At 44.5% G+C, this 21,963-nt stretch overlaps 1 protein-coding gene across 8 annotated transcripts in view; it reads left to right on the forward strand.

Annotated features, from left to right (window-relative positions):
• CUX1 (cut like homeobox 1) overlaps positions 1–21,963 on the forward strand; it is a 227,015-nt gene that overhangs the window by 32,205 nt on the left and 172,847 nt on the right. For all 8 annotated transcript variants that reach the window (NM_001290201.2, XM_015295631.4, XM_015295633.4 and 5 more), the window contains exon 2: positions 9,260–9,370. In NM_001290201.2, the coding sequence (NP_001277130.1) occupies positions 9,260–9,370 (111 nt within the window). The remainder of the gene's footprint in view (positions 1–9,259; positions 9,371–21,963) is intronic.

A 21,963-nucleotide genomic window follows, 5' to 3' on the forward strand; every position in this document is an offset into this window, starting at 1 on the left:
GTTCCCTTGTAGTTCGGGTTAACATCTCTAACAGGAGGCGAGTGCCCTTTCCCAAACTTTTTCCTCCTCCAGTGCTGTTTCTGTGGCTCCAGAGAATTTCCTGCAAAGTGTTTTCAGTGATCTGTTTTGATTGTCTGTCTCCGTAATAATGCAAAAGTAACTTCTGTATGTTTTCTATATTGAACTCTGAAAAGCATGAAGAGGTTTTAAGCTCCCTGCGATGCTGCTGTTGAAGCTGGCATCTGTAGGTGTTGACGTGGTTTTATTCAGTCCAGCCCTCGTACCGCTCACCAGATGCACTGTCAGGAACCCAGCTTTTGTGGGCTGATACCCCCATGGTTCTGTGGGACCTGATGTTTGTCCCCTTGCTTCCTCTGTTATAAGCTGAGTCGTTACAAGTTCTGTTCATATCAGAAACGCATTGTGTTTTGGATACATGGATGTTCTTTGACCAAAACCTTTTTCTTAACCACATAGAATCTTTTCTTTCTCTCTTAAGCTCTGGGAGGAAGAAAACCAGTCTCAAACAGATTTCTATCATTCGATACAACACATCATCTCCAAAGAGGCATTTAGGATCAAACTTCCCAATGGTCAGACCCAGGGCCTTACACTATTTCATCATCTTTCTCGACAGAAGTGTTTTCTGGCACTGGGAGGAGAGTGTCCAACGCTCTCATGTGCATATATGAACATTAAAACGTCTCTCTTCTTTGAGAGTCTGTAGTTGAAGGACATTGAGACACTGCAGGCAGTGAGTGGCGATAAAAGCTTCAGATCAGTCACTGCAAACCTTCAGCTTGCTGCTGTGTATCCAATATTTGAATGCTGTTTTTCATTTGAAAATGCATTACCGATGCCATCCATCATATCCGTGATTACATACATCACGTGCATAGCAACTTCTGCATGAGGACCCGACTGCTTTTTCTAAAGGACTTGGGATAACTTCAGGCATGGTTTCAGCCACTGCGGAATAGAGGGGATGTGGTCCCACTGTGTCTGGAAGTGTTGCTGTTTAGTTCACTTCCAGGATCTGTATATGAACTGAAAGTCTGTATGAGAGAATGCCTTGAAAAGGTCCCAAGTACATCATCTGCCTCCTGAAACTGCTGGGGAGCAAAAATCACTGTACTGCAGATAAATCTATTTGTAGAGTTTTTTTTCTGTGCGTGGGAAGGGAATGAAGTAATCTGTTCCATCAGCTTCTAAAACTGAACTAATTAACAGACAATCAGCATTGATTGAGGCAGCTGCATTCTTTACTGAGGGATTGTAAACACAGAATTGTTTTTACTGCTCTGAAGTGCAAGGGACTGAAATTGTATTTGATAACCAAAATTAAGGACTTTTAGTGACAACGTGTCATAGCAAAGTTGACAGTGCCACTGCAGCTTAATCTGTTGTTTTCATAGCAATCCTCATTTTACTGTGATTTTGTCACAGTGAATAGTGATGGAATTATATAAATTATCACCGAGTGTATATATATATACACTTGAAGTTTAAAGGTTTTTAGGTTGTACTGCATACCTGAGCTGTGTTGATGGAGCGAGCAGACGTGGGCTGCCCTTGGTTCAGTGTTCACCCTGGGAGGCCTGGAGCTCTCACTACTCCTCAGTGCTGGAGGATGTCAGGTTTGCAGTGTTTAAGAATATTCTGTGTGTGACTGTTAATGTATGATCTAGAAGACCAGTGTTATGTATATAGATACATACTTTGGGGAATGTTACCAGAAATGTTGATCTAAAAAAAAATCAGCGATCTGTGTTAAAAATACGGTAATGAGAAGAGTGCTTCTGGTTCTAAATTAGCTTCAACACCATTTAACACAGAGCATGCTGTTCTTTGTTGGGTGCTGTTGCGTGTGCTGTCACCTCAGCCCAACCTCCCTGTGACTGTACATCAGCTAATTTTACTCCATGAGTCAATTCTGCTATTTTCCTTTTCATGCCACAGAAAATGAGCTTAACCAAGTCGTGCAATACGTTGTTGGGAAACACCTCACCAGGAAGGGCGTTCTGCGGTCTGATCCGAGTTCTGCATAAAGCATGCTGCTTGTGCTGAACTGCCAGGGACCAGATCAGAGATTAAAAGCTGTAAAGGCATCATCTTCTTTTTTATTGTCCAAAATGTGTGGCATTTGCTAGTGGTATTAAAAGCTAAGCATAAAGTGGTGTATTGTCATAGCAAGCTGAGTCATTATTTGGGATTTAGATGTGAAAGAATACTAAGACTGTAAATGGAACTTCAATAGTGGCGAACATCTAAATAAAGAAAATGTTGCTTTCTTGTTTCCTATTTATATCTATAATTTTTCAGATAACATCCACCAATTGCATTCACAGGCGGCTTCACAAAAATGCTGTATTTTTCCCATCATGGGAAAATGCATAAACCTTGCAGTGTGCCCAGAAAGTCAACAAACTCAGACCAAGGGAGGAAGCGTGTTAGTCAGGAGTCAAGGACCGCTCTCTGAAAACCCTCTGCCAAATACTCTTCCTGCTTAAGTTGTTTATCAAACAACAATTTCATTTGCCAGTAATTTTCTTCTGAAGTTTTTTTTTCTTTTCTTTTTTTTTTCTACTACTGATTTCCTAATAGAAGTTCCCCATCCAGCTTCCTCTGAGAAACACTGCGTGCGCTGTCCTGTGCTCACTGTCTGTCTGTGCAGCTGTGCTGTGAATCGGGGTGCACAGCTCTTCTGCAGAGGACAGGCAGTCTGAAGGACCATCAGCATGTAAATGTGGCCCTCCATCAGTACAAGGAGGGGCAGGTGAGGGTGAGCCTTCTAGGAGTAATTTCAAGATGCTTTCTGTTGGCGTCTCCTCGTGCACATGCCTGTTGTTGAGGTCTTTAATAACAGGAAGTTCCAGCTTGAGTCTATTCCATCTTTCCAAACTGTACTGTGGTACACAAGGTAGGACAGATCATTCACCCGCTGTGCCACTCTGCTGCATCCAACATCAGAAGGGAGTGGGGAGGTTCATTAGCTCAAGGCCTTGGTGATTCTCTTCTGCTCCTCATGGGATTACTTGGTTGGAATGCAGTTTCAAAACATTTTAGGTTTCTTCAGTATGTGCTTATTTTGTTGGTAAATATTTTATGTCCAATGGTTATCGTCCGTATTTTACATTAAGAAACAGCTTAAGTAGCTTTGAGATTGGTGATTGCATTTGGAGACTGAAGGATTGTGGAGTGACTGCTGTGATGGACTCCGGGGCAGACAGTTGGTCTGTCCTCAATGGTTAACCATGTTAAAAGCCTTCCAAGAATCAAATGTCATCAAGGGAAAAACAGCTGTGACTTCTTGTTCTAAATTACAATGTAGTGAGGATTTGGGTGAAGTTAAATAAAATCTGAGCAGTGAGTTTGTTTCCATTTAGAATAAAGCAAACACAAAACAAAACAAAAAACCCTTTGAGTTTATTTCTTTTAAATAAGTACCCAGAACTCACAGTGAAACGAGACTGTGTGTGTGTATGTGCATTACTGATTTATTAGTGGCAGCCTTTGGAGCAAGTTATAAATCCCGATGTGTGTTACAGTGTGTGTCTTGCTTAAAGCATGGTCATGCTTCATTTGCTAGCAAAGCTTAGGCTGAAATGAGGAGTAACCAAATACTTTAAATGATGTAGCAGAGCTGAGATACAGGACTGAATGTTTCGTTATTTGAGCCACTCTTTTAATACTACATCTTGCTTTCGTTGGTGGTCGAAAGAATTAGTTTGGGTAACTCATCAATCTGATCAGAGGTGGAGATGGGACGGGAACTGAAGTTGTGAAGGCACTGTGCTACAAGATGGCAGTGCAAATCCCTTCACCTGAATGGTGGTTCTGTATTAGTGGGTTGAAACAAATGAGAGGAGTGCATTAAGTAGTTTATAATTAGTTACTATTTATTTATTATTAAGTGGGGGTGGTCTGTGGCACGGTGAGACTGAGCACAAGAGCATGCACTGTCTTTCTCAGCTCAGGATCAACTCCCAAAACAGCAGATTGGGTAGATATGTGTTATTGCTGGGTCTGGGCAAAGTGGGTTTTCTTTGGTTTCTTGTAGTTTATTTGGCAGGAGGTGATGCCGTTTGGTTCCCCAGCACCCCATAGTTGCTATGAAATAACAAGTTTGAAGCTGGGGCTTTTTTTCATTTTTTTCTTGCAAAGTAATTAGGCAATGCATATGCAATAAGCTAATGAATTCCCTCTCCTGGAAGGCCACCAGCAGTGTGTGCAGGGCTGTGGTGTGAGCTGGAGCTGACGCGCCGTACGGCCAGGGCTGGCCAGCATACCAGCAGATTGCTCCCAGAAGTGCCTTCTGGGAAGTCTGACTGCAGCCACCTTTAAATCAATTTGTTCCTTTCTCTTTTTGGCCTTTTTCACTGTAGCTTTTGAAAGAAGCGGTTTGCACTTCCAGCAGGATGGGAGCTGGAGTGGGGCTGTGCTGCGTCCTCCAAGGCAGGGGAGCTCGCTCCCCAGCAAAGGGCTGAGCTTTCTGGTCAGGAAACTCCTGTCCTTAGAGACTGCAGTGAACTGAAACGCAGGACCTAGCGGGGTGTTAAGTAACTGATGGAGTGGGTTTGCTGACAGGTTTTCTTTTGCCAGGTTTTGAAACCAAACGACAAGGTGAGGTAATGGAAGGTGGTGGTTTCACAGCATTACAGTGTGGGCAGGAGAGCATCTGTGTGGGAGCCCTTCCAGAGAGTGTGGGGGGGAGCAGGCAGGGAGATGTGGAGAGAGCAAGGCTTTGGGGTCTCAGTGACACTATACCTGGGCTTGGATTGCCCAGAATGTTAAGGACATGCTTGCTACTGGGTGGTAGTGATGGGTGAGAGTAGGTGGGATTGGAAACAGGGACGATTGAGACACGTGAGGAGAAGGCAAGGAGCCTCAGAGCAGGGCTGGAGTACTGTTACAGGGAGCAGCACAGTGGTGGTGGTGTCTGAGGGTTGTTACTGGGAGCAGCATGACGGCAGTGCCCACCCAGGCCTGTTTGTGAGTGCAGGGTGATGGCGGTGCCCACCAAGGCCTGTTTGTGGGTGCAGTGTGATGGCGGTGCCCACCAAGGCCTCTTTGTAGGAGTAGCATGATGGCAGTGCCATCGAGGCCTATTTTTGGGGGGCAGCATGATGGTGGTGACAACTGAGGCCTATTTTCAGGGAGCCTGGCCCTGCAGTGCAGGTACAGCCTGGGGCACCTCATGCTGAACGGGATGGAAAGGGAATGAACAATGCCAGAGGGTGAGATCTGCCTCTTGGAATGAATATCTGATGTTTTGTTATTCCTGAGCAGGAGGAAAGGCTCATTCAATAGATCCTAGGACCTTTGGCACTGAGGTGTTTACAGCTCTGGACAGTTGTTTGCATTTTAACGAAGTTTAGAGTTAAAGGTGTAGATGAAAAGGTGGCACAGTGCTGTGCTGCTCCTGTCACTGTGGTTTTGCTGCTGGTGTGGGTATTGATGTAGCTGCTCTGTGGTGATAGCAGCTCCCTTTGAAAAGCCAGCACTAACTTTCCACTCTTGCAAGACTTTCTGATAGGCTTTCCCTGCATTTGCAGTAGGCGATGGTGTCAGCCTGAGCAAAGCCACAACAAACTTTTTTACATCTCTCTCCCTTTTAAGATACCTTACCAATAAGCTCCATTGGCACCTCTGTTTTTGTTCCCTCTCTGCTTCATGCAGAGGCCACACACACATTGACTCGCTGTCCAGAAGGACTGAACAGAGGGCAGAATTTGTTCCAGTCAAAGCTCATTTAAAAGCTGCCTGGGAGTCAAGTTACTTGAGTACGTGGAAATAAGATGTGTTTATTGAAACTTCCTAGCTAATTCTGCGTGCGAAAGGTAGTTGCATCATTTTGCCAAGTGGCAGAATGCTTCTTAAGAAATAAAGTTATTTTAATGCTGATGGGTTTTTGTTTTCATTTATTGGTAAGGTGGGAGAGCAGCACTTCTGTACTCTCAGTGAACTCTGATCTTCCCTTTGGCTTTGTCAGAAAGGGCTTCAGAGCACGAACTCATCTTGCAGAGAAGAAACCTTGGGTTTTTTCAGATGGAAAGATTACATGATACATCTGTGAGGGAAGTGCAGTATCCCCCGAAGACAAGCAGGCTGCAGGTATGCAGGGCTGGGTCGGGCACTTCTGCTTTGGTGTCATCACTGCACTGAGAAATTGTCCTGCAATAGGAAATTAAAAACTGCAGGAAGTCGTGTTGGGAACTGTCATAGATCCAACACATGCAGTCCTGAGAAAGGGTGCAACCAAAACAAAACTTGTGAGTTTGTACAGAAACACTGGTCCTGAGCAGAAGCAGAGTTATTTGTTACGGCAGATTGTTAGAGCAGCTTCTGGGGGAAGTGGGATGCTGAAGCATGCTGATTCAGTATAAAGAACAGGAGGGGAAAGGTGGGCTGTGAGCTGTGTCGTGCTCCCTGTGCTGTGCTCCTGCACTGTCCCATGCTTGGGGTGACGGCGGCACAGTGGGACTGCGCTGGGGGTGATGGAGCACCTGGTGGCTGCTCTGAAGGCAGGCAGTTCCCTTCCAGCTGGCTTATTACAGCAGATAGCAGATTGACCTCTTCGTTTTATATTTCTTTTTATATATACAGCATGAAAGGAAACCTTGTAATGCCTGTTTTCTGAGGGTTGCTTTTAATGGCTCCTGCACTTAGCGCCTAAGACTTTCTTGTCTCATCTCTTTGCACTGCCTCCCACCCCCCACTGAATTTGTTGCAGTGAGTCAAAGTAGGAGCCCTGGAGAGAGAGTTCCCCAGCGGCGTGTGGCTCAAGCAGCGTCACCTGTCTGCCCTAAACTGACGGCACTTTGGGGCAAGGGGAAAGAAGTGGGAAAGAGAATGGTGCTGCTTGTTCTGCTTCCTCCAGCACGTGTTCCACGTCAGGCTGTGTCTGCAGCAATGACTGAACAGTGCCAGCTCTTGGCCAGAAAGTTCATTGGACACTGATATCAAAGAGGTGGAGAATGGCACTCAGACACGGTGTGCTATTTTTGTTTTGCACGAAAGGACTGTGCAGTGCACTCCTGTCTCTGTGCTGTTGCATCTCCTTGCACTCTGTGGCTGCAAGGCTGGGGAAGGGGATTTTATGTACCTTTGTGTGCTTCGCAGTGCTCAGGTATGGGATCTCTGAGTTAATGCTGTTTACCTTTTCATACTCATGTGCTTGCAGAAGTAACACGTGGACTGTGCTGAATTTGTGCAATAACTGGGGTATCTCATAAGATCATCACAAAGCATGGGAAGTGTCCAGTGGTGCATGTGGGTTGCAATACTCTATCTGTTATTTACACTGAAAAAATGAGACCTATAGAGTACATGGTTGAGATCAAGCAAGGAAGTAAAAATGAGGATATTTTTCAAGTAATATTGATTTGGGGCTTGTTAACTGTGACAGAGCATGAAAACGTAATATCTTCTTATATATCAGGTCTCGTATCCAGGGCTAGATATTCACCCTGCTCTTGTCTCCAAACCTGAAGCATAGGTCTCTAAATCCCACTTGTCCATTGGTAGAGTTCCTCGGTAGCCCTCTGCATTGTAAAACGAGCCCTGAATTCTTTGGTCTGCAGAAATTCCCTCGTACTTCACGATTAGTGTTTGCTTTGCTTTGCTTTAAATGTGGGCTTCCTTTTTAAATATAGTTTTCCAAGTTGCTGGCCGTACCAGATTGTTTATATTTTTTAAAAGCCTTCTGCTTAGCCGTTATATTGCTCTTTATAGTACTGCTTAACCACATTGGTTTCTGTTGCTCTTTTTTCTTGCATAAACTTAGCTGGGATGAATTTCAAATGTGGTTTATCCAACTGTTAAGTATTTCCCACTTTTCTGCAATAGATTTCACATATGTTACAGAATTCCAAACCAAGATCTGGTGGACATATTGCCCTATTTTTTTTTCCCTCAAAGTCAGAAATATGGTGTTTTTAAAGCCTTGCAGTGACGATATTTAGGTCACTGGCTCCAGCGTGCAGCCTAGCTTCAAATCCATTTGTCATATTTAGCTTATTTCCAAGGATTAAGATAACTGTGGTCCATATACATAGGAAAAAAAGAAGTCTTAAAGAGGAAAAAAGTTGATTCTTTTGAACTGAAAGCTGCAGAAAGGACGTTTTCCCTCCAGAGGTCAGGCTGTGGGGTCACATGGAGCACATCTCCATCCCGTTGCTGAAGGTGCCAGCATTCAGCCCCCACAAAAAGCAACCGTCTAAAATTAACGACATCTGCTTTATTTTCACTGCAGTCCTTAACTCCAAGTGATTTGGGAATGGAGCCTGTAGCTGAGTGGAGGATTTAGCCTTTTTTTTATTTTAATTGTTATGTGGAAATATTGCAAGAAGGGGATGGACAGACAGGGAAGATTGTGCTGTTGGTTTATGCACTGAGAGATGACACATTCAGTCCAGTCTGGATCAGTGCAGTGGCATTCTGGAAGCAGAGTCCTCTGAGCAAAGAAACTGGTGGGGAGAGAACTTGGATGGTATGTGTGTATATCATAGGATCGTTGAGTTGGAAGGGACCTTAAAGGCCATCTGGTCCAACTCCCCTGCAGTGAACAGGGACACCTGCAGCTCCATCAGGTGCTCATATGTATGTATATATCTATCTTTTGGAGAGAAGACAGGGGAGGAGTAGAGAGATATCTTCTAATAATCGTAGGGGAACAGATTGCAGTGGCAGGAAAAGAAACATTCTGTATTCAAATAAGATGAGACTTAAATGGAAGAAAGAGCATTGTAATGGCAGTGTGGTACTGTACACACCGTCGCTTGGCATTAAGAGCGACTGAAGCGTAACCACAGGCTGAAGTGTAGGGTTGGCCAATGGTTGAGTTAGTCATAACTTTTCACCAAAAAGCTCACAAAGGGAAATTCCAGTATCTGCAGACAAGAAATAAACCCGATGTTAGTGTGCTACAGATTGGTAATCTGAATGTGGGGAGTTAGGATGTGTGTACTGCACACCACTGCTGCTGTTCTGCGTAATGTTGTGGTAGAGGCATGAATGCTTTCGAGGAAAAACAGCGATATTTTGGTTGCAAGATAGAATTGAAAAGGTTGTAGACCTTTGTTGGACTTAATTTGGGAGCCCATTTTCTGGAAGCATGATGCTTTGCTCTGTACTGCCCTGTAGCCCAGCTGCCTCGCTATCCCAGACCGTGTGATGGACGCACACATGATGTTAATTTGACTTTTGTAATAAACAGAACTCTAACCGTAGTCCCTTTTTTTGTTCTTTTTCTTGACAGAGAGAACTCGATGCCACAGCAACAATATTGGCCAACCGGCAAGATGAAAGCGAGCAGTCCAGGAAGAAACTTATCGAGCAAAGTCGGGAGTTCAAGAAGAACACTCCAGAGGTAAGGAGCTGAGGTGTATTTAGGGCTCTTTTCTTAATGTTCTGTTCTCATGATGTTCTCTGCTGAGACCGTTGTGTGTTGTGAGTGCTGAAATAGGAGCTGACTTCTCCGAGCAAGTCTGAGCATCAGCCTTCAGTCAGGTTCACTCTGCATTTTGTCAGAATCTAAAACCTGGAGAACTGCAAAAAAAAAGATTCTTCAGTTAAACCTAATTCTCTTAGCGCTTGGGTGTAGCAAGTGATGTTTTGCTGCCTAAATAAATCTACATCAAGGGCATGACTTCAAAGATGCTCATTTTTCCACCAAAAACCAAACGAAGTTCAGTTGTTGATTTCTCTGGAAGTGCAACGAGGTCAGCACTGAGCTGTGGGCACAGCTCAGCACTGCAGCCGTGCATTGCACTCCAGGTGGTGTGCGAAGGGGTTGGACCGGTGCTGGGCCAACCTCGGAGAGCTGAGTGCTGCCTGGATGGAGAGGATGGTTTTCAAACTCTTCCATGACTACGATAGCGCGTGCAGCATATGTCTGTGCACACACGTGCATGGTTTTGTATAAGATAGATTTGTTTCTATCTCATTTTATTTTCTGTAATGAATGCGTGGCGGTACGTAGGGCATTTTTTGCTTTGTTTTCTTTGCTCCTGTTGCAAAGAAGTTTGCCTGTAATTTGTTCATCCAGAAGCATGCCAGGTTTGCAGAGTGCAAAGCCCCTGCAAATGGCTGGTACACAAGTGTTGGTTCCCTCCAGGTAGCAGTCAGGAATCAGTTTATTACCCTTGCAGAGAACAGCCTATTGGGGATGGAGAAAATAAAAGAATATGAAGGTATAGGAAATTATACAGAATCCAGAAAATAAACTGATATCTGGGGCCACATTTTTTGAATTGTTTGCTAGAAGCTTAAGTTCATTCTCCAAAACTTCTTTGAGTTTCCTGCTTCCTTCCTTTTTTTCCTGTAAGGAGAACTGGGGCTGCAGCTGCTGGCTCCTGAGGGATAGCAAACTCATGGATTCACCTCAGGGTGATTTCTTGAGGCCAATTTTGTTATTACAGGGCAGGTTACTGACAGGGAAAAAATCCAGCACTGCACTTTTTGGAGCATTGTGAGAGGGCCATGGTCACTCAGTGGGAACTGATGAGCAGAGGAAAAAGCTGCGCTCTCTGTAGTCACTTTAGGAGATACAGAGGGAAAATGATTTGCAATTTGTTCTGTTCTGTTAACAAGACAGGGTGAACGCCTTCCACTGCTGAATCATTTGACGATAAAGTTTTAAAAACACTTTTACAAAATACAGTTACGTAGCCTTCCATATACTATTTTTCACTCAGAGGGTGGTGACGCACTGAACAGGTTGCCCAAGGAGGCTGTGGATGCCCCATCCCTGGAGGCATTCAAGGCCAGGCTGGATGTGACTCTGGGCAGCCTGGGCTGCTGGTTGGCAACCCTGCACATAGCAGGGGTTGAAACTCAATGATCATTGTGGTCCTTTTCAACCCAGGCCTTCTGTGATTCTATGATTCTATGATCCTGGAAGGGAATGGAGGCGTTTCATTCCTTCACGGACAAAATGATGGCTCTGAACATCTCTAATGTTTGGGGGAGTTTGGATCTGTGCTAGATTCCACATCTTTATCCAGTGCCCTGGGACTCCTAGCACGGACTTTTGATATTGTTTCTTCTTCTTTCCCCTCTGCTGTGATGTTCTTTCTGTAGCCTCGTTTCCCAACAGCATCACCATCTAACTCCTATTTGACAGACTTAAGAAATGAAATTGGGATCAAAAAGCTAAAAAGGAGTCTCTGAACTGAGCAGCTCTAACAGACAGGTGTGCAGGTATTGCTCAGCTGAGCAGGGTCCGGCAGGGCCACCCTGTCCCATGCAAGGTGATGGCAGTGGTAGATGTGGGCAGTTCCACCAGAATAAGTGAGACAGTGCTCTGCTGTCCTTGCTGGAAAACTTCACCAACATTCCTCCCCATGAAAGCACTGCTGTGTTCATCTTCTGCTGTTTTCTGCACTCCCCGTAAGGAATAATACTGAGTAATACTCAAAGCTTAGACCATTTTGGAGAGCAGGAGGACGACAGAAGGCGAAGTTATGACACCTTGACCTGATTCTTTTCCAAAACTTCAGCTTCATCAAAAAACCTGTGCCATGTGATAAAACCTTCCCTGAGGTGGGCAGGAAGCACACAGTGAGCCACTGGCATTTCCCAGCTGACCCATTCATGTTACTGAACCTCAAGCATACTCTTGTTAATAACATAGAGAACTCTAGTAGAAAACTTGCTTGCTTGCAGAACTGTTCTTTGAATAAATAAGTCAGTGTACAGCTTAATTAAAGTTTCCAAGATGAAGTAACATCTTTCTTCCTATAGAGAATGCGGATGGAATCGCTAAATGTAACAGAGCTCTGCTTTCCATTTTCATTGCTCATTCTGGATGCGTCCCCGTTGGTGCAGCAGTGGTTTGGTCTGCTGCAGCATCTCTTGCCCTCAACTGTTGCTGTTCCCCCCATAAATCAGGAAACAAATGTTGCTTGCCTTGAGTTTCCTATCAGTTGCTGTCTGAGGTGTCCTCTAGACTTTCCACTGTCTGCCATAAGCAATCTCATGCGTAGCAGAAAAGGACTTGAAAAACTACTAATGAAGGTGAGGATGTTTATGCTGCTGTTTTAGAAGACTTGAAAAGATGTGACAGATCCGTTGGGATTATTTCTGCCTTCTTTGCGAATTATCACATTGCAAAAGAAATGTAATAATATTTTCATGCTTATTGGAACAACTGCAGGGCTCGATATTGCAGAGTATTAGAATACCATTTCTGAGTTGGCATACTGGGACGTAAATCTAGGAGGCAGCATTTCATGGTGGATAGAAGATGGAGAGGTGGTTATTACATGCAGAAACTTCAAGAAAGAGTTTGCCGTTTCAAAAATGCTTGTTACCCACGGCATCCTTGAAGAGCCCATGTCAGGCCCTCTTATCACAGATACTTTGGGGTTCAGTCTCTGTTCCGTCTCAAGCAGCTGCTGTGGAATACTGACAGTGATCAAGAGATTATTTGACACACCGATGTTATGTGACTGTCACATGGAAGACAACCCCAGGTCTGTCACGTGAACCACCACCCTGCATCACCCTATTGTGAGCAGCTGCAGTATTGGTGTATTGTGAGGTTCTTGCTCTAATTCACCATGTCCTCATGTGCTGATTTAGTGTGAATTTGTGAGTGTTGGAGGGACAGCCTGAGATTTGAAAGACTTCAGATAATTCTAGTGGCACAGATTAATAGTTTTTGGAGCAAAGGAAAGATACTTTGAAATGCTGATGGATAGTTTTGCCTTGGTTTCTACCCATGTGCCTGCTTGAGCAACAACTTTCTGCTTACCTTTCTGCTATTCTGGTCTTTTGAAAGCTGATCTAGCACGTAGAGCAGGGCTTACTTTTAATCTTGTTAACAGCAATAGTGAAAAACACCCCAAATAAGTAAATAAGTAAGTTGTTAAGGGCTTGTGGGGAAGGAAGACAATGGTATTTAAAGCTGTTTAATTTATAACTCTCTATTCTTTTCTGTGTCCCTCTGTTTCCAAATGTCTGGAAAAGAAAATAAGCTTTGGTCCAGAAGACTAATAAACATTGTCAAGCTTACTAGTGTATTATTAACTTAGCTGTCAATCCACAGTCATTATGTAGCTGCATGTTTGAGTTTGGTTCCCAAAGCAAGTTGTATTTCAGTGAGGAGAACGAAGCATTACAGCATGCACGTTATTTATTCTTTGAACACCGAGTTCTTCAGTATAACAAGTTCTGTTGTGCTTAGGTGCGTCTGCAGCTCTCAGTGTCTGATGAGGTCTGACTGTTAGTGTGGCCATGTTGTGAAGGGGATTCCTGTCCGGTTTTAGACGTGAGGAGTGGTAGAGTCAGGACTCGTGGGAGGTTGGGTGAGGATGGGCACTGCTGTGCTCACAGCTGTACGAGAGGAGGTTGGCACTGTTGGTTATGTGAGTGCAAACTCCTGAACAAACACTTTTTGGCCACGTTTTAATTCTGATCGTAACAGAAGGCAGTGCAGTGTTTCTGATTTAGCCATCTGAACCAGCGAATTGCTGAGCTATGCTGACTGTTGCCAATCTCACCTGCAACAAGGAGGGTAAAATGGACGGTCCACATCCCAGGGCCCACAGGAGCCCCCCTGCACCTCGTGGCTTTGGTCACTCTGTGTTTTCCTGAGGGGATGCTGAGCTGGGGGTTCCCCACTGTTGTTGCCCTTCAGTGTTGTTCCTGAGCTGCAAACGTGCTGTCCATGAGATTTGGAAAGCCACAATTACCTTAAAGTGCTCAAATGGGCAGCTGTGTTTTGTAAAGCAGATTAAAGATTGGATCAGCAGTTAGGGAAGGACACAGGGGAACCTGTAAGCACATACAGCAGAAGGGTGTTCTCAAAGCAGAGCTTTTAAATGCCTCGGGGAAATGGAATATTGGTAGATGCCAGAAATCAAACACCCTGGGCTTCCCTCACTGCACGACCCATCCTGCTCCTGTGTGTGATCCAGCCCCCTCTTGAGGTGATGGATGAAGGTGGTGCATGTTTGTAAGACCCACGTTTGTTTTACAGAGGTGGCATTCTGATGGCAGCTGTAACTAAAGGAGGGGAGCTCAGTCTGCAGCGGTGCATTCTGTTGAGTTAGCCGGTCTGCAGCAAAAGATAATCAAATTAAGCTGAAAGAAAAGAGAAGAAAAAAATGACTTGAACGAGAGGAGTGGCATTCTAATTGCAGGTAGTGAAGTGTGGTGGGATCCTGACAGCTCTGCACGGTCAGCTCAGGGCTGCTGTGCAGCACGGTGGGAAGGATCCCCTGCTTAGCAGAGCTCCGGGAGATGCACAGCGCCAGGCTGTGTGCAGGGGTGGATATTGATTTGCTGCCATCTAGAGCTGGGTTCTTCTACTCTTCTTTCTCCTGTTAAAGACAGCTTTGGTTTGCATTCCCTGTGCTCATGAGAGCGCGCAGTGTGGGGATGGCCCTCCTCGCCTTCCCCAGGGAGTCCTGGGATGGCCGTGTTTGGAGCAGGGCACAGTCCTGTGCCACAGCACAGCTCAGTGCGGTGTGAAACGGGACATCTCAGTGCACAGCAGGGCATGAAAAGAACCACCTTTCACTTTGGAAAGATGTCTTTCCATACTTATTACTTGAAAATCAGTGCGGGAGAAAACGAGTGCAGGAGCATGGGGTCCCTTCTTCACTCTCGCCATGACTTTGAAGAGGGATTGGTGTTGGGAAGAAATGAATTTGCACATAGCAGTTTGTTCAAAAGGAGGTTTTTTTTTCTATTCTGTGTGTGCCTCAAACGTCATTATCGGTGTTCTTTCAGTTCTATCATAAAACTGTTCCGTGTTTTTAAGATTCCTCACATATTTAAAACCTTAGCAGAATGTTAAAGTACCTCACTTGCTGGTGTAAAACATTGCCGTGTCCTTCTGTAGGGAGACAAGATAATAAGAACAGAGAAGTAGGGCTTATCATCCAGGCCTAGAACATAGACAGATACCTTCAGGATAATCAGTTTTCAACACATTCATCTCGAGAGTCTTTGTATAAAGCTGGAGACATATGGGTGATTGCTTTATTCAGGAGTTCCAAAAATATTCAAGAAGGAGGCACATCTGATGGAACTGCATGTGTTAATGTGGTTCAAGTAATTAATTACTCCGGAGCCACTTGCTCTTGGTGATTTTGATTTATTCTATTTAAGCACTTCTCTGGTTAAAAATGCTTGACAGCTGAATGCATTTTTGTTCTAGCAGCATCAGTTGCAGGTATTGGATCTCAGTAGTGCCAGGAGTGCTGTATTTTGCATTGCAGAAGGGAGCAGTGAGGGATATTTTTTATATTTCAGTGGTTTACAAAGAAGTGTAAGCAAGTGTGTACCAACAGGCAGCTGCTGCTGCTGTGTTCTGTGCTGTACTATTTCATAGAATCATAGAATGGCCCGGGTTGAAAAGGACCACAATGATTGTCTAGTTTCAACCCCCTGCTATGTGCAGGGTCGCCAACCAGCAGCCCAGGCTGCCCAGAGCCACATCCAGCCTGGCCATGAATGCCTCCAGGGATGGGGCATCCACAGCCTCCTTGGGCAACCTGTTCAGTGCATCACCACCCTCTGGGGAAAAAACTTCTCCTAATATCCAACCTAAACCTCCCCTGTCTCAGTTTAAAACCATTCCCCCTTGCCCTATCACTATCCACCCTCGTAAACAACCATTCCCCTTCCTGTTTATATCCTCCCTTCAAGTACTGGAAGGCCACAATGGGGTCCCCCCGGAGCCTTCTCTTCTCCAAGCTAAACAAGCCCAGTTCCCTCAACCATTCTTCATAGGAGAGGTGCTCCAGCCCTCTATTTATAAAGGTAAGTGTGCAACTGGGTAGGTAGATGCAGATCCCACTGCGATAAGGCTGAATGCTCCCAAAGCAAGTCTGAAGTTCACACCCTGAATTCACTCAGACCCTTTAAGCAGTAGGTGGACTTATTTTCAAGAGTCAGCATCTAAACATGCTCTTCCTTCCTGTGTGTGCTTACCAGAAGAAATAATTAAACATCTTCCATCGGTACTTTTCCTTTTAACTTTGTGAGCAAATGTTCTGTAAATGTCCTCCAGTTCATCCACTGGACCACCTCAAAGTCATTCAGGTGTAATTAAAGGCACATGTTGTTCTCATTAAAATTATTATGTTGTCGTGAATAACTTTTAATAACAGTTGCCAGTAACGAGGGATTCTTTTCATTGCTCTGACAGTGGATAAGTGAAAAGTTGGATCTACTTGAAACAAGAGCAGAAACGATTAATGCACGGAGGGAAAATGCTCACCAACGAAGTGACTGCAGTACAGAGCTGTGAGCATTTCTCTTTAGAGAACAAACAAACAAGAAGGCAGCAAACTTTCTGCACAGTTGCTCTTTTGTAGGGTCGGATTTTGGATAGCGAATGTTTAAGAGGAGAAATATTGGTAAAATTCTCTTAAAACCTGTCGGCATCCACATACTTGTAGCATGTTTTGCTTTTTTTTTTCCCCTTATTTTTTTAAAAAAGGCTTCCTGGTAACCATTTTTAAGTAACTTAAATGACAGACGAGCATGAGAGCAGTGGAGAGTCGTTTTTATTTTAGAATTCTTTTGGCATTAACACATCTGCAGCGTTGATGAATATATGGAAAAATGAAATTGTGCTTCTATCCCGCCGTGTCTCCAATGTGACAATAAATCAACTTTTTTTTCCTTTTAAAATGTCTGGCCTTGTAATTTATGTTTGCATAACCCATTACTAAATTCATAGTAGGTGTTTTAGTTGGCAGGCACAGTTCCAGAGGTTCAGTGGACCCGCTTTAATACTGAGCTTTTGTTACTGTTCATAATTATGTGCAGTAATGTATGTGTTTTCTTAATTATAAGGACTGGGTCGCCTTCAGTTTGGGATCTCTTACTTCCTCAACAAAAAACTGTGCTTTCATCCTTCGAAAGAATTGGTGTCATTCAGGCTTTTGAGAAACGAAATGCATTTTCCAGGTTGTTCTTTTTCTCCCCATTTTTGGAGGAAGAAATAAAAAAGATGAAAACGTACAGAAAGTGAAGCCACGATGTCGAGAATTTTTGAGGATTCTTTTATTTTATAGTCAAGCCGTAAATATTTAGACCAGCTTCAAGACAGTATGCAAATAAAAGGAGTTTTATTAATAACCATTATCTGGACCCTGGCAGTAAATATGCATGACTCACACAGGAGTAAACCCACCCAATAAATATAAAAGCCATACAAAACCATTAAAAAATTTTAATGGACTTGCAGATGGAATAATTTAATGCAACTGTAGTTACTCAGGTTCCAACTCCTGTTAGTATTTCTCATCTGCTTGAAAGCTTTCATCTGAAATACATTGCTACCATTCACGATTCCACCTTGTCTCTGTTTAAAACCATAAAATTGTGGTTTCACAATTTGCAAAGCACTAATGCTTATTTATGGTGATATTTCTGCATTTTTTAAGCATAGAGGTGGTTATTTATCTCTTGGACATACATTGACTTTCCAAGAGAAAGTTCTCGGAAGCTGCAGCAGATCTGTGCTCTGCCCACGTCTGGGTTTGCAGAGTGATGCCAAAGGAGTGTGTTGGAATGGACCTTAAATATCACGTAGCTCCAACCCCAGGGTGCCTGAATGTGTTGGGACTCCTCAGTCCCGTGTATCAGAAGCGGTCATAGAATCATTACGGTTGGGAAAGACCTTTCAGATCCCCAGGTCCAACCCCAACCCACCCCACCATGCCCACTGCCCACGTCCCTCAGAGCCACGTCTCTGCAGTTCTTGAACCCCTCCAGGTATGGTGACCCCCCCCCGCCCCCTCCCTGTGCAGCTGTGCCACTGCATCACCACTCTTCTGGCAAAGAAATTGTTCCTCATACCCAGCCTGAACTTCCCCTGGTGCTACCTGAAGCCATGAAGACCGAAGTCTTGTCATAGAATCATAGGGATTGGAAGGGACATCTAGAGATCATCAAATCCAACCCTGGCAGGTTCCCTAGGATAGGTTACAGTGCTGGTGAGGTCTCGATGCTGTCAGCCCTCAGAGTGCTGAGATTCAGCTGTAAGTCAGAGGTTGAATGTGGCCATCAGCATGCAGCAGTCCCAGGGAGCGGTGTGCCTTTAAACCAAGCGCTTATTGCAGGCAGCACATCTTGTGCCTGCGGTGCGCCTGGTTCATCCATGCAGTGAAAATAAGGGCAACAATAAAAGAAATGAAGTGATGCTTTGTTAGGAAGACATTTTTAGTCCAAAAAATCAGGTAACTGGTTGAAGTCGTTGTTCAATTAATGCTTGATAAAGCAATAAGCCAGTTTAAAAAGCACTTGCAGTTACAGGAAGAGGAATATATTACGCTCACCTGTTGAGAGGATTATCTCTGCTAAACACACACATTTTACATGAGACCAAAATAGATCCTTAAAAAATTAATACTAAAATAGGTTTACAGCCGAGAGAGATTCCTTTCCAGCCTGTTTTGTGGTGTGCTCATCTGCTTTTTCAGGAATTTGAAGCACTGAAGGAATGAAGTCAAAGCTGCTGCTTGTCTTTGAAATGGATGCCTCTTTGATAAGCCTCTGATCTCCGTACCCAGAGTTGTAGCAGCAGATTCAAACGCTGATTGTAAAATTGGGAGACTAAAACGTAGCCACGACAGCTTCAAACACTCTGTCTCTCTGTCAGATTCAATGCACAGGACATTGCCAGGAGTTAAAACGATGCAAAATTAAAGTAGCCTACTAAATTTACCTGCCATGGAGAATCCACAAAAGAGCTGCCACTTCTAATCCTCAGATTCATTTCAAATTATTATTTTTTCAAATTAGACTCCCTGATCTCTTCAGCTCAAGCTGTTGTACGGATTTGAAAAGCTGTCTCTTCTTGTCAGATCACTGGTTTAATAATAATAATATCTTGCGTTTATATAGTCCTTTTCATCCTGCAGCTTCCTAAAGTGCTTTACAAGCTTTACGTGTACAAAACCGTGCAACCACCTCTTGGGTGGTTGGTGCTACTCAGCTGCAGGAGTGGCTGGCAGTTTGGTGTGCTCACCTTCCTCCGTCCATGGAAGCCTTGAGGGAAAGGCAGAGCTGCTGATGGTGCTGGTTCGTCCCAATGGGATCACACCGTTATCCCTGGCACAGAGCAGGGATGCTGTGTCCATCCCTGGCGTGGTGAGGAAGGTCACTCGGTGCTGCCTTGCCTTTTTCAACAGGAGCAGGAGCACGGGTAACTTGAATATAAAGCTTATACTGGCTTTAAAAAATCCAGTCTTGGACATGAATGCTCGTACTCATGTCTTTCTGCTGGAGACTGCTTGGACTCTCGCTTGTCCATAAACGTGTTGCAGTGGGATCTTTGAAGCTGGGGATAGTTGTACAGGATAGATGTTTGTCAGATGAGTCCCAGTGCTTGAGGACATCATTTATGGGAGAAAAGAGGTCCTGACGTGGGACATGCACTGCTCGGTAGTGGAAGAGGCACAGACAGCTTCATCACTCTTTGTTGCCTTCTGAAGGAAGAAAGGTCACAAACACATTTACAGACGTTTAGACACCCTTAATATCATGAGACCCAGTTTTCTGTAATGATTGATCTAGTTTATTATCTTTGTGTGTTAGTATTTAATGTTTCATTTTTGTTTGGCTCTAAGTTCACAAGATTGCTGATACTGGAAGGCAGTGATTGAAAAAATAAGTAGGCTCCTTTGTTCCCAAACCCAAGAGCTACTGAAGAGCGTACAGCTCTGATGGATTCCTACAACTTGGAGCATCTCTGACCTCATAACTCTTTAAATCACCGTGCATTTAGGGTACTGGATGCCATTAGAGACTGTTTACTTTGTCTGGATTCACATCAAATTGCCTTGCCTTCTTCCTCCTCCTTCCTTACTTTCCACCTGGGGACAAGGGATGCTGAGAAGGAATGCTCCTCTTATGCATGAGGGGAAGAGGTGTGGAGAGCCAGGAAGAGGGAGGACAGGGCCAGCCTTGGTCTCAGAGGCCTTCAATATGTGGGACAAAAGAAAGTGAACATCCATAGACACTAATGCTAATGGACGCTTATCTCATCTCTGGCTGTAAATTATTGAGATCCTGCTTCTATCTGGTAATGCAGCTTAATCAGAATCAGGTTTTCTGTTCTGACCCTGCAGGGAACCGTCTCATTCCATGCCTGCGTTTTGTCCAGTCACGGTGCTGGGAATCTCCCTCTCGGGCCTCTTGGTGGCACATCCAAGGAGCGCTGCGGCTCTGCTTGCCTCACAGATGAGTTTCAGGGGCAGCAGTCAGCGCTGCAGCCGTTCCTGCAGCCCTTGGGCAGTGCCCTGCAGGGTACAGGGCTGCTGAGGACACAGCACTGCACACATCCCCGTGCCAAGGCTGCCCCCGCAGGATGCCCCCTGCAGGACACCACTGCCCTGTCTTCTGCAGAGCAACGCGTGCGATTCCCCCATCACGCAGCCCTTGCAACTCATGATCTTTTATTGACAGCAGAGGATCCAGTGTGCAGCAGTACAGTGATGGGGATACCCAAGGAGATGGGGGCTGCATAGGGTGTCCTTTCCTGTGCCCGCTGCGGGCTGCACGGGGCTGATGTATTTCTCAGCTCTGTTCCCATCATACCTTTATTCTCGCAGCCTGGTCTGCAGGTTTCTTGAAGGGATTATGCTCCCAAGCCCAGGACTTAAAGATATTTTTAATGAGTTTGATGAGGCTGTGTAGCAGGCTTCCGCAGATGCCTATCTGTCTGAATAGCATTTTTAATAGCAATTCCCTCTGCTCAGGAGATTAACATAATGCTTTGAGGGCTTCTTCCCCACCTCATGGTGGCATATAAGGGCAAGCTCTACTGCGTGGTAATATCCTTCCCCGGTAAAAGAGCATCTCTAGACTTAAAGCTGCGGTTCACTGGTGCAAGAGCTTTGCTCTTTGTCAGCAGCAAAGGGGTGTAGAAGCTTTTCTGAGTCCAGAATCATAGAATCCTTTGAGTTGGAAGAGCCCCTAAAAGATCATCAAGTCCAACTCCCCACAGCAACCAGGGACATCTACAGGGATGCTCAGCCCCTCAGGCTCTGCTACCACTGCCTGCTGTGGAGGATACTTCTTGCCAATCTCCCACAGGTGGCAACTTGCTCTAAAATGCCCCCAACAACCCTAACCTTCAAGATTCTTTCCAAAGGAAAGTAACCTGTGAGTTCATATTACCTGCTTCAGTTTCTCTATGAGCACATCTTTAGATGTGTACCTAAGAAAGGACTCAGAAAACAGCTTCTAGTATTAATTTACATGAGTTATAACTCATATGTTTAGAACATATGTTTTAGAGAGCTTCTGACTATTAAAACCCGCTGCTTGTCCAACATTCAATACTGCTGTGCTGTTTTCCAAGTCAGTGTAATTTCAGAGCAAGGAGGAAAGATGTCTGCATTCCTTGATATTCCTATTCCTGATAAGAGGGGAAGGAGACACAACATGTTTTTGCCTGTGAGCTTTTGAAATGTCAGAAATACTTTGGGGAGGTAGATTTGCTGGCAGAGTTCATGCTGTTGGGCTGCTGTTCAGAAACAAAAGCTTTCGGTGGGTATGAATGTTGTGTTATCTTTTTTGTAGTATGAGGTATGAATGATGATGCATTCATTTTGTGACTTCAGAAAGAGACTGACCGTCTTCACACGGAGTAATGAACAACTCTGATAACTTTTCCAACAGTCCTTATTATGATGGTGATCCCATATTAAACTCTTGGACACTCAGGTTGCTGAGCGCAGTGTATGCTGAAGTGGTTACGTGTGATATCTTCATGCTTCACTTGAGTCCCTTTCAGCCCAAGCTACTCTTGTGATTCAGAATACATTGAAGAGGGGAAGTCTATTTTGGGGCACTCGGGAGGCACCACTGGCTGTGTTCTGCACTTCTATTTCCAAATCAGGCTGGCTTTTTTTCTTACTTAACAATTCACCACTACTTTATGCCTAATATTATGACCCCATACAATGTACAGATGTGGGAAAATATGAGTTA

Source organism: Gallus gallus, chromosome 19 (genome assembly GCF_016699485.2).
Source record: "Gallus gallus isolate bGalGal1 chromosome 19, bGalGal1.mat.broiler.GRCg7b, whole genome shotgun sequence".
NCBI lineage: Eukaryota > Metazoa > Chordata > Aves > Galliformes > Phasianidae > Gallus > Gallus gallus.